The 12,467-nt window shown below is 41.3% G+C and overlaps 1 protein-coding gene across 1 annotated transcript; it reads left to right on the top strand.

Moving 5' to 3' along the window:
- Positions 1-204: 204 nt before the first annotated feature.
- Positions 205-7,564, top strand: ing4 (inhibitor of growth family, member 4). Its single transcript, XM_072674747.1, has 8 exons — positions 205-292; positions 965-1,036; positions 1,149-1,315; positions 2,367-2,481; positions 2,665-2,779; positions 3,706-3,850; positions 4,637-4,698; positions 4,992-7,564. Exons 1-8 carry the CDS (start codon positions 256-258, stop codon positions 5,029-5,031), a joined length of 753 nt encoding a protein of 250 aa, XP_072530848.1. The 5' UTR covers positions 205-255; the 3' UTR covers positions 5,032-7,564.
- The last annotated feature ends 4,903 nt before the right edge of the window (positions 7,565-12,467 follow it).

A 12,467-nucleotide genomic window follows, 5' to 3' on the forward strand; every position in this document is an offset into this window, starting at 1 on the left:
CATTTGTCCAATAAAAGTGGATTTATCACAAAAGAAAGAGCCGGAATCCCCATCACTAGTAAACACGGGATTTCCTGCACCCTGTCCTGCATGACCTGACGGCAGCGTTGGCGCTCAGCTTTGTCGCTCAGCTTTGTCGCTAACAGCGTCTCTAGTGGTGGGACGGACTGCAGTAGGGTCAGTGAGCGAGTCCTGCCCGTGATCGCCACCTAGACAGACCTCCGCCAGAGCCAACTTTTGTTTGTGTTTTTCAAGATGGCGGCTGGGATGTATCTGGAGCACTACCTGGACAGTAAGACTATTGTCTTTATTTTAAAGCAGGGAGCCTCGGGACGAGAGCTTCATTACGTTTGCAAGCAGCGTGTTTTTCCTGTAATATTCACCCCTGATTTCAGGAATAAATTAAGGGTAATAATCAGTATGAGCAGCAGTGAAAGACCCGGCCAGTCTGCCAGGTCGTGCAATCGCGTTTGCTTAGCTACCCGCTAGCGGGCTAATAGCATTCATAGGGCTGTTAGCTAGCGAGTGAGCGAGCTGGTCAGCACAGACTGGGGTAGTGCTGTTGTTGCTGTTGCTGCTGCTGTTGTTGGTGGTGTCTTAAAACACATGATAACATACACTTTTCACTGCACTACCGAGCTAGCTATGAAATACCACGAACCAGGCTGCTTTAGCTCGCATGTGCCCCTCACAAAATCGCTCGGTTTCTCAGTTTGACCGTACTTTCAGTGAGAGTTAGTGCTAATGTTTTTACCAAGTTCCGCAGACCGACCTGAGCTACGCCAGTTAGCTATCTAGCTAGCTGCCCACTCGCACCTCTAATACAGCTACCGTACACTTTTCACTCTCTACGGTCTCTCTCTCTCTCTCTCTCTCTCTGTGTGTGTGTGTGTGTGTGTGTGTGTGTGTGTGTGTGTGTGTGTGTGTTCAACCAGCTACAACGTGGTGTTTTCTCTCTCCACAGGCATAGAGAATCTCCCCTTTGAGCTGCAGAGGAATTTCCAGCTAATGCGAGATCTGGACCAACGGACTGAGGGTAAGGGCGAGAGGATTTGTGAGAATTCACGCCAGTATTCCCACCCAGGATAGTGTTTCTGCCGTAACCAGCTGTGTTAAGTCTTTGAGTCTTTGTCTTGTTCTCCGTTCAGATCTGAAAGTGCAGATTGATTCCCTGGCTCGGGAGTACACCGCTAACGCCCGCACACTGTCCTCAGAGCAGAAACTCTCTCTGCTGAGGCAGATCCAGCAGTCCTATGGGAAGTGCAAAGAGTTTGGAGATGACAAGGTGCAGCTGGCCATGCAGACCTATGAGATGGTAAGCCAGGTGACCGTGCACAGCTTTCCGTGCAGGGCAAACCTCAAAATGTATAAATAAAGTGCTTTCCTGAGGGAACTGCGCATCGGGAGATGTAATAGTGCCAGTTTGGGTGTATGTAGTCTCTCATGCAAGGCTCATTGGGTAAGAAATTCAGGCAAGTTACAGAAATGGGACTGGATGCTCGATTTACACATCACTGTCCCACCAAAAAAAGCTCCAGATGCTGTCAAGTAGAAAACGTCCAAACGTTTAATTAGATTGTATTTGTTACTTGATCCGCCTACCCAGCTATCTTAAGTGAATGCTGTGCGTCACCGACATTGTTGTTAGCTTGGGATCTTCATCTTGAGTTCAGACTCTGGTAATGTGGTAATCTGGTGGACTCTGGAGATGCTCTGGTAATCATAACAGCCCCACCTCCACATGTAAAAATCATCCCATCTGAACGGTTCTTTGGAATATATCTATTTTCCCTGGTTAAAAAAAAAAAAAAAAAAAAAAAAAAAAAACTCATCTAGATGTATTCATCTTTATTAATGATGTATTAATCTTTAACTTAAACCATGACCAAAACCCATGACCATTGTTCCATGTTGCACCTTTTTGTTCTGGGAAAAACGCAATTTCCTTCCACTGAGTACAGAGTACCGAGCTGAAATGACACTAAAAAGCCACTTGACTACTATGGTATGCTGTTGGCAACCCCTAATCCATGGATGTTCAGTCCTATTCCTGTGATCTACCACCCTGTAGAGTTAAGCTCCAACCCTAGTCTTCAGGAGCGTCTAAATATTAAGGAAAGGAAAACGTTTTCTGATTTAAATTTTTAAAAAAAATGCGGATTAAAAATATTTCTCTCCATTTGAAAGGGTAGATTTGTGATGACCAGCATCCCCTGACTAAATGTCTGCATCTGTTACATTACTATGTTTCTGCTTTGGAACACTCATTTCCTTCCTAATTGTGGTTAGGAATTTATTATTGAGGCTTGTAAAATAGTTAGCTTACGGTCATCATTGAATGTTTTTATGTTTACTTTGTCGTTAAGGTGGACAAACACATTCGAAGGCTGGACACAGACCTGGCTCGCTTTGAGGCAGACCTCAAGGAAAAACAGATAGAAAGCACAGATTATGACTCTACCTCCAGCAAGGGAAACAAGAGTAAGTGAATGTTGTCCAGTAGCAAATGTTTGTTTCTAAACTTAATCCCTAACTGCCCCATTTACATCTGATGTTCAGTTACCACATCATTTAGGCAGAACTGATGTTACTGCTTATTGGCTTCTGGTGTGTTTTATCATTATTATTATTATTATTGTGATTAATTTTTTATTTGTATTCTAGGTGAACTTCGAGGACCTAAGGAGAAAAAGGTGTCTCGCACCAGGTCCAAGGTGAAGAACTCGGACGATGACTGCAGTCCTAAGAGTGGCCAAAAGAAAGTCAAACTGATGCAAACGTAAGGCACACATGAATAAACCTTGGAAAACCTGACTTAAACAACCTTGGTTTGTGAGTTTAAGCGTAGCAGCTTTAGAACAGCAACATAGAAGTTGTTCAAGTTTATTGAACAATAAAGTAAGGATCAGGGCATTAGAACTTTGAAGGTTGAACTGAAACTGCAGATTAGATTTTGCTGTTCAGTTTTGTTAAAGTTTTTGGGTTGTAAGCAGTATCAAATTTGAAAGTGAATTTCATGTTTAAGGGTGTACAGTTTGAATTCAGAATGAAGATGGAGATCGTTTGCCTGCAGATGATGAAGTTTTATTATTTATTATTATTGGTTTGTTATTTATTTAAATAAATAAGAAGGTTATTTTGAAAGCAAAGCTAAAATGTGAATGAATAGGGAAACAGATACTTTTAAGACCCTGATTATATTTGTATTTCATTTTGAATGAAAAATGTTCAGTTGGACCTCCTGAAATGTAAAATTTTACCTTTCAGAGATTGCGAGATTGCTTCTTTGCAAAAATCAGTGTTTAGTGAATTCAGTTTTATAGGATTTTATTTAGATCCAGTGTAATAAAGTTCATGTTAAGATTTGTACATTTGACTTTCTAATGCCATGATTTCTAACACCATGATCTTCATATAATATATTTATAGTTGCACAGCAGCATTGCTCTAAAATTCTGGGGTTTGTTTCAGATGTTACTAGTAAATCGAATGTCTTCAGGCTTTTATTTCCTGTTTTCCTTTGCCTGTGGTGCACACAGCCAATCAGCCTGGCCTCACTTAGTTTTTCAATAATGGATAGCTGTTTAATACAGGCAGCACTTTAAATCCCCTTATGTCTGGGTTAACCAACGGTATCTGCATTATTGCACTACAACCATTCAGACTTCACACTTACTGTTTTATTCTTTCCTTTGTTTTCTGCAGGGCTGAGTTCTCCTCACCAGCTGTTAACTTCGGCAATGTTCATCCCTCAGATGTGTTGGACATGCCAGTGGACCCTAATGAACCAACTTACTGCCTGTGCCACCAGGTCTCCTATGGAGAGATGATCGGCTGTGACAACACTGATGTGAGTAAATAATAATGTTTTATTTCGTTTTGAATTTTTATTATTATTATTTGTACTTTTTCCTGAGGTAAGCAGAGGAATGTGAACCAGCAGTATGAGTATTGATTCAAGTGATATTCACACTTTTAATGGACGCTTCGCATTTAGCTTCCCTGTGAAAAAAAGTACAGGCAGTGAAATGTAGCTGAGCGAACTGCTTTTCAGACTTGATTAGCTTTTTCATCTGACACACTTACAGCATTGGACAGATGCTCTTATCTGGAGCAACTTACTGTTAAATCATGCTCTCCAGGTCAGTCAATGCACAGTAAGGAGTCTTGCTTAAGGACTGTTATTGGTAAAGTGTAATCGGATAGCCCAGATGGAAAATCAAACCCTAGTCTGCATCTGGAGGGCTGCAGAGATACCTACTAAGCTCAGCATTTAAGTCTTAAAATGTAAATACCTGCCTTTCAGTAGATCAAGCAACATCAGAACAACTCCATTAAGAGTTTTTTTTTTTTTCCTTTTGGTGTTTTATGATTGGCAAGATTTGACTCCTCTCTGCAGAATATCTTTCATTATTACATTATTGTATATTACATATCGATACATTAAAAATGTCACAGTTGTGTAAAAAGCCTCCAATCAACCAATTGTGAATATCTGCACTTTAACACAGTCTGATGTATGCAGTTTTCTGTATTTCATGTATAGTAGATTTATTAAACCCATGTTTATTTTCTTAGTTGTGTAATGTGTGTGTGTGTGTGTGTGTGTGTTTTTGTGTCTTTTTTGTTGTCACAGTGCTCCATTGAGTGGTTCCACTTTGCCTGTGTGGGATTGACCACCAAGCCCAGGGGAAAATGGTGAGCAGTCTTATGACCTGTGTCCTTGAAACTGTAGATGTCTAGAAATTGGGAGCTTGTGAAGGATATCACTGTTCTCATTTATCGAAAGGTTAAGAAGAGAGGTCACAGTTTCTCGTTAAGATATAAAATAATTCTGTTAAGTCCATAATTATTGTTTGTCCTTTGTAAAGTCTTAAGTCACATTAAGTTACTAGTCAAAATAAGTAGATGATGTATATTGTTAACAGTGTCCTGTTTGAAATGGGTACATTTTTACTTTTTCCCCGTTTGTCTGCCTCTGTCCTTTGCAGGTACTGCCCAAGGTGTTCACAAGAGCGCAAGAAAAAATGAACGTTCTCAGCAGAAAGTCAGAAAAGCAAACATGCATTCACAGACAGAGAGGAAGGTAGAGAGAGAAAAGGATGAGGCACTGTGTGTTTGAGTCCCCCCCAACCCCCCTCTATAGACACTAATATAGATCCGCTCTCTGCTTAATCTGGTGCTTGTCCTCCTGTCCTCCGTCATCACTTTCTTCTCTCCGGCTGAAAGAAGAAGGGGTTTGATGGATGGATTGATGAAGGAGCCGTTACAACTGTAGCTTAATTTATGGTTTCAGTAATGAGTTACTTGTTATTGTGATTATTTTTGCTTTTTTATATATGTATATTATTTCCTGGTTGTTGTTTTTTGATGGTTATTGTATTGTTTGGTTGCCTTTTTATATGTAATTATCATGTACAGACACATGAACTCAGCAGTAGATAAATCAGGGAGCACACACAGTCCTTAAGCAAGGACATCCACTATCGGTCCTTCATTACTGTTCTAGTTTTCTTTAGTTTTTTTTTCTTTCTTTCTTTTAGTCCAACACTGGCACACAGTGCCCCCATATGAAGTTAGCTCAGAGATATTTCCAACTAACACATTCTCACCTCATCTTCTGGCACTATTTTTTTTTTTTTTTCCCCTTTTCAGTCCATGCCCAATAGTTCTATCCATGCCCCACCCAGAGATGAAAGGAAGGTTGGACAAGGTTTTTACATGGCAGAAAATACACAAATCGTCACCAGAAGTCCAAGCCGTCATAATCCAACATAGCATGATATTTATAATGCGCTCTGTGTATCCTAAGGTTATAGTAAAATCAGTTTCATTGGGTAGATCTAATGGAAAATGAGAACAGTGTCCGTTTTCCTTTTGCATCAAGCAGCAAAAAGGTTGTCACATTTATTTCAATTGACCTTTCATGAGATAGCACATGCTGTGATGTGACTGTTGCATATGCCCACCTTGCGATGACTGGGCTGAAACAATATGTACAGCTTGACCTCACCTAGGACATTCTCAAACCCGAGCGGGGAACCTGTTGTCCTTCAGCTCTCGTATGACCAGCTACAGAGATCACAACACAGTGAAGCTCATGTTTCTTACAGCTATTTCCTAGTTGGGGACGGACTAATGGAGGAGGAGTAGTGGCAGTAGCAGCAGCAGATGCGCTCATAAAGATACTAGTAAGAACAGTGCTTTCTATATGTGGGAGTAAAATCTGTAACCACATCACAATGAAGTGGCAGCTTCATGGTGTCAAACGTAGAACCTGCTGAATTTCAGTTAACTTCAATTTGGCGATATGTAAGAAACTGGGACTATAACTATATATTTAGTCTTATGCAAATAACCCTGAAGGTTTAACCTTGCTACCATGGTTATCATGCCTTGTTATTAGAGTAAGAGGACTGAGTTAGGAGTTACTGACCTAAGTTGCTTCGTAACGTTTACAAGTTGAGTTGCATAAGCGGACTGTTGTAGGTAATTGAAAGTTTGAAAGTTTGTTTTTCACAAAACAAAAGAAAAACTGCTCTGGTCTGTCCTTTAAGTGTGAGTATCTGTCTGCTGAAATATTAATGCCCTCTAATATTTCCCTCTATGTGACAAGCCAATGTTGTATGAAGCTGGTCTAACCTTCTATGACGGAACGCATTTGTGGGTGGAGCATGGATAAGTCCGTTTTACCAAATACTGTGTAGTTAATATTCCCATCCTCTTCAGCTAGGTTTTCCCCACCAGTTACTTTTGATGATGCATACAGGGAGATTAACAACTTTAAGTTAGATTAAAAAAAGGGAGGGCTCTTTTGTCTTTGTGCTCCTACACACACACATACTGTTTATAGGTCAGTGAACATTTTTTCGTTCAAGTCTCTTAAGACCACATTTCAGGTTCATTCCACAACTGGCTGCTGTGACAGGAACTTCCTCTGGTGCTCATAATAGTTCACTACTCAACGAACTGAACCGGTCTCTTCTGGACTCTTTAACAAATAGCATTAACACGGGAGGTACTGGATGAAGTGCTGCCTCCTTCACGTGTTCATCCCGCTGTGTTGTAAGCTATGAACAAAGATAGCTTGGTGAATATTGCTGCAATTAGCCTGCAATATGGATAATGTTTTTTTTTTTTTTTTTTTTTATGTATTCAGTGTGACTGGATTTTGGTGCTCTTGAAGACATTAGTGATCTGTTTGATTTAGTTAACAGGTTTAACGATTACTTATGCTGAGCCCTCCATCATACGGCTGGGTTCAGGTGCTGGTGTCTGTGAATAATGGCCTCTGCGTGCAACTTGGCTCTGCGTATTATACGTACATGCATAATTTGTATGTCTGAAGTAAGTATTCTCTTTTGAGCTGCTTTACTCTCGCTGAGCATTCTGTTGTTTTGACGGCGTTCAGACTGATATCAGCCATGTGGTGGAGTTCTCATGAAGCCTTAGTCATGTTACTTTGTGATTTGATTGTTACAGATGTTCTAGCGAGTACTGTATTTTACTGTCATACTGGGTTTTGTCTTCCATGTTCCCTGAACAATGCCTGATGTCTGAATTATGACATTTGCGTCTGGTCTTTGGTCTCGCTGTCTTTTGTCTGTCTGATTGTTTGTTTGTTTATTGAAGCACAGCTTGAGCAAAACAAATGGTTCAATTAAAGTAACTGTTAAATTCATATAAAAAAAAACATTTAAATGCAACTGTACACAAACGTAACTGGTCTAATGTTAAGATGGGTTTTCTTAATTCTTCTGTGAAAACATTATATGGTAAATCTTTGTTTAAATCTCTATATGAACCTGTTCACCACAAGGTGTCTCCCTTTTTGAAGAAGTGTAAACTGTAAAACATGAATACACTTATATATAATTGTATCCAATATTCTCCCCAATTTGGACTGCCAATTACCCAACCCAAACGTAATCCCCCTCTGAACGCCCCCTCTGAAGCATGCACAGTCAAGCCGCACATTTGTCTAAAAACCTGCTGAAGCGACCTGCAGACACGCAACAAAGCGATGTGGGAGAGCACCCTGTGCGCAGCTGGGTAGCAGCATGACCGGGATTCGAACCAGCGACACCCTCTGATCATGGTGACAGCGCCACAACTTGGGCCACAATTTTTAGTAACCACCAAACAACACCTTAGCAACCAACAGCTATACCATAGCAATTACTTAGCAACCATCTGGCAACACCTAAGCAACCAAGAGTTAAACCATAACATCTTAGCAACAGACAATTATACCATGACAACAACCTAGCATAGGTATGTAGTTGGGCAGTCCACTGGTTGCTCTTGCTCAAGCAAGGAGTACCTGAACTGAGGCAACCTGCGAACGGTATAACAGCTTAGACATGTGAACATGTAGGTTATTTAAAGCGGGTGTTGGTTTTTGGAAGTGGAAGTTTGGTTTATCCAAAAAATGCAAAATGATATTTTAGCAGCTTTTGAACAAATAATTGTTTGTTTTTGGTTTAGTACAGTAGAAAGTCAATGAGTAAACATTAAGAATGATCAATAAGTGGATTTTCACTTTTGCTTTCATTCAGAGGACTTGACCTGAGCCAGCAAAAATGGCCAAAGTAGGAATCAATGGGTAAGTGATGATGGGTGACTTAATGGATTATTCCCTGCCAAAGAAACCTTGTGTTTCTCTGCATCTTGTTGACATTTGACATTTTACTGAGTGCCAAGTGCTCTCTCCGTAAGAGCACAGATCCTGGTGTCCCCCAGTGGGGTTACATTTCATAGCTGCCCAGTTCTGGATCCAGTTCGTCTGACCGCAGTATGCTTCTTATACACCGAGCTGGCTCTCCCTTTCCCAGCTGTCGTGTTACATCTTTCCCTAAAGTTTTGTCCTGCCAACCTTTTGGAATAAGGTCTGCAGACTAAGGGTGTGAAGGAAGCTGTGTGTGTGTGTGTTTACAGCTAGTGTCTAAATCCGTTTTTGTCATTGGCTAATAAGCTTCACTTGACAGTGATCATTTTAAGGCCTATTCTGTCTCCCAGGGGGATGCCACTGTCAGGAGCCTCAAGAAAAAAAGCCTGTATTTACAGTTAGATGATATTGGCTAATCATAGCCTGGAAGTGTCTCCATTGCTGGCAGTTATCAGAAGATAAAGCTTTCATTGGGTTCCAGTATATCACATGGTGTCATATACAGTAGCTGACTTTGAAATCATAATTAGCAGATGTAATTTTGATGCCGTGGTGAATGACCGGGGCGTTATGTCAAGCTACCTTAACCAATTACAAGCCCCCCCTCCTTTACCTCGGCAAAGCAGGTTTGTGTTACCGACATATTTTTGTTGAAACACACTCGTAATGTCTATAAAGAGCTTAAGCTTTCTCCCATGTATTATTTCTGGAAATCTTTGACATCTGGAAGGAATATTGCAGCACCTTTCAAGTCAAGTCAGTGTTCTTGTTTTCTCATAATTGTCAGTTGTAATTAAATGCACTGTACATAACATATGCAACAGACAGAGGATAGGTTAAAGTAATGCTGGGATATTCCTTATCCCACATAAACATATCCCACAGTCACCAAGTCATGTGCCTACCAACTCACCGGCCCCTAATTTTACCCAGCAGTTGAGTGGCAACAGAATGTCGGCCAAACTATTCTGTCTACACGGTAATAAATCACATGCTGAATTATATGTAGGGCATGAAGTGGATCCCAACTGAGAATGCATATAGCTGAAATGCGTATAGCTAAAAGTGTCTGCTCAAGAAGACGATGGGGAACGACGAAGGTGTCCAAAGGTCTGGAATCACTTGTAATAATAATTCATACAACATGGGGGAAGGTATTACAAGCTATTCACCAGAAGGTATTTCAGATGTTATATTCAATATTCAATTCAATTTGACATCTTAAACATAAGATAAACAAAATATCACATACAGTACACAATATGGTGCCATACAGCTGCTTGGCACGCGATATAGAACTCCTATGAACCATTTTACAGTGACAGCAGTTAAGATGCCAGCCAGAGGAAGCCACTCAAAGGCACAAGGCAAAATAATATGCATGGGGTTATAAAAAAGTGAGGCTCTTAGCTTTGCTGCAAGGGCTGTTAAGTACGCAGTCAAAGGGTGTCTTCCTAGACATGACTAGTTCACCGAGGCTTCTTGGATTTTTTATTTGGGATAGTGATTTGGGATATTGTTCTCCCACATAGTGTCTGTTAGGAGTTTAGTGTGTTCTTCTGATGTTCTCCAGTTCCACCCACCTCCGAAAACACTGTAGTTTGCATATGATTTGATTAGTCTCTTGGATTTTTATGGATCCCCTCAGTTTTCAGTCATTGCCCAAATGCTGTTCACTAGCTCTCTTATAAGAATCCCCTCATCACACAATACTGCCAGTGCTGGGAGCCAGCCAATCTTCCATCATGCAGTGTCATTAAATGGGTTCAATGCACTAGCAGAAGGAACTTGTCTAATTTGTTTCATGGCTGCCAGGGGTGCCAGCACACTGCTCCAGCTTGTGAGTGCGAGCCATGAGTGGTTCTGCAGCTCCTCCCTCTAGCCACGTGGTGTATTGGTTTGTCCAACTGGATTGGACCTCTGGAAGGCTTGCCATAGACAGCCCCCCCTTAGTGAGCTTCCCTGGGTAAGTGCGGAAGCAGCCCAGTTGGCACTGGCATTGACATTCTACACCCTAGCACTATGCTGCACCTTAAATTACAATTCTTGGAGGGCCACAAACCTCTGGGCCAACGCTCAAACTGTTAACGCTCTGCTGTTAGTAGATTTGCCCCTGACTAACCATTGTAAAGAGGCATGGTCAGTTTTGATTGTAAAAGGTCTACCAGTAAGATAGAAACAAGGCTCTTCTGCCCATTTTATCGCCAAGCCTTCTCGTTCCAGGGTAGCATACTGTTGTTCAGCTGGATACCGTTTTTGAAAAACAGGACAGGATGCTCTACCCCCTTGAAGAGCAGGGCTATGACTGCCCTGAGGCTAGTTTCCGAGGCATCGGTTTGGACCACAACGGGTTTGTAAAAAATGTTGAGAGATGTGAGATGTCTTGCCATTAGGTCCAAGTAAGCTTGTCCTTATATTGCGTGACTTGGCTGGCTGGGGGGTTCATTGGCTGAGCATACGTTGAAAGCATAGGAAGAGATTCATGCCACTTTTTTAGCAGAGTAATACTGTATGATATAACTGATCATATCTTTACTTACCTGGTTGTTCCAGTAGGCAGGTAACTGCCCCCCTTTTTTAATTGTATGAGAGTAATCTTGTCACATTGCCAGGAACTTGTAGGTGGTGTTAGAAACCAGCACCCTGACTTGATCACTTGGCTGGAACTCACAGCGCTGTGTTGGGCCAGTTGTAGACATGCTGTTGAGCTTGCTGTGCCCACTATAGGTGTTATTTAATGAGGGCCACCTCATATTGCTGCAAGTTGCGCTCTAGTAAGTGTTGGAGGAAACAAAACGGGGTACTCTGTGACTACGGCTGGTTTGCTGGCCCACTGATCCTAGGAGTGTGTGCATTCTCCACCACTTGTGACCGCCAGGGTTGCTAGGACCAAAAGGAATGGGCAGAGGAGGTCATATTAGCAGTTGAGGGGGAATTTATTTACACAAACAAAAGATAACAAAGAAGATGACCTAAAGCAGTAATGCTGAGCTTTCTGGTCGGGGGGATGCTCTCCTGGGGTGGCCAGCCTCACAGGAGACCTAAAAACATTGGGCTGTCCATAACACTGGTGCTGAAATGGCATTTGTGTGGTTCAGCACCGTGGACAGCGTGTGAACTATTGGAGGGCTTGCCATCGACTGTGCTTCAGTGGTGGGGGGATGTTGCAGCACATCTTGGATTTTTGCCTATTCATTTTCGTGAAATGACCCTTTATTCGTTTACTTTTGGCACTGTACCATACTAACCAAACTTAAAAAAATAAAAAATAGTAGTATAATAAAACTATAACTGATGTAATGTTGCTTTCTAAAAGTGCTGTAACTGCAAGAAAATGATCATGTCAAGTTAGGTTTAGATATTATGGATGGATTATGGCAAGTTAGACTTTGATAGTGATTATTTGTGTTTCTGTAGTAGTTTATTGATCACAGGTGTACACTGTAGCAAACATGGTGAGAATTTGCTGCAGTGACCATTGATGAACCAAAAAACACAAACAGCAGCAAATTCAAAAATACATCAAAACCAGAAAAGCAGTAGCAAATTTAAAATACACACCAGCAAACACAGACAACATTTACTAAAAACAGAAAGGGATGGTACTTGCCAACTCTCATGCTTGTTGCTGATTTTTTTACAGTGTTTGTCAGTCTGAGAGACCATCGAAAGTAAATGGAGTTTCTGGTAAGCTTTAAGTGAGATAATGTGCCTAAACGAGAACAGTAGCCTGTCATTGTTGATATAATGTTGGTGACTGCAAAAATGGAGATACAAGGTTTCTGTGTGACAGCGATGA

This window comes from Salminus brasiliensis, chromosome 3, assembly GCF_030463535.1.
Source record: "Salminus brasiliensis chromosome 3, fSalBra1.hap2, whole genome shotgun sequence".
Classification (NCBI taxonomy): Eukaryota; Metazoa; Chordata; class Actinopteri; order Characiformes; family Bryconidae; genus Salminus; species Salminus brasiliensis.

What these genes read in the sequence shown, in the direction of transcription:
- ing4 (XM_072674747.1), top strand. Translation starts at nt 256, where the DNA reads ATGGCGGCTGGGATGTATCTGGAGCACTACCTGGACA. An exon ending in CTCCAGCAAGGGAAACAAGA is followed by an intron (nt 2,482 to 2,664) that starts GTAAGTGAATGT and finishes TTTGTATTCTAG; the next exon opens with GTGAACTTCGAGGACCTAAG. An exon ending in TCGGCTGTGACAACACTGAT is followed by an intron (nt 3,851 to 4,636) that starts GTGAGTAAATAA and finishes TTGTTGTCACAG; the next exon opens with TGCTCCATTGAGTGGTTCCA.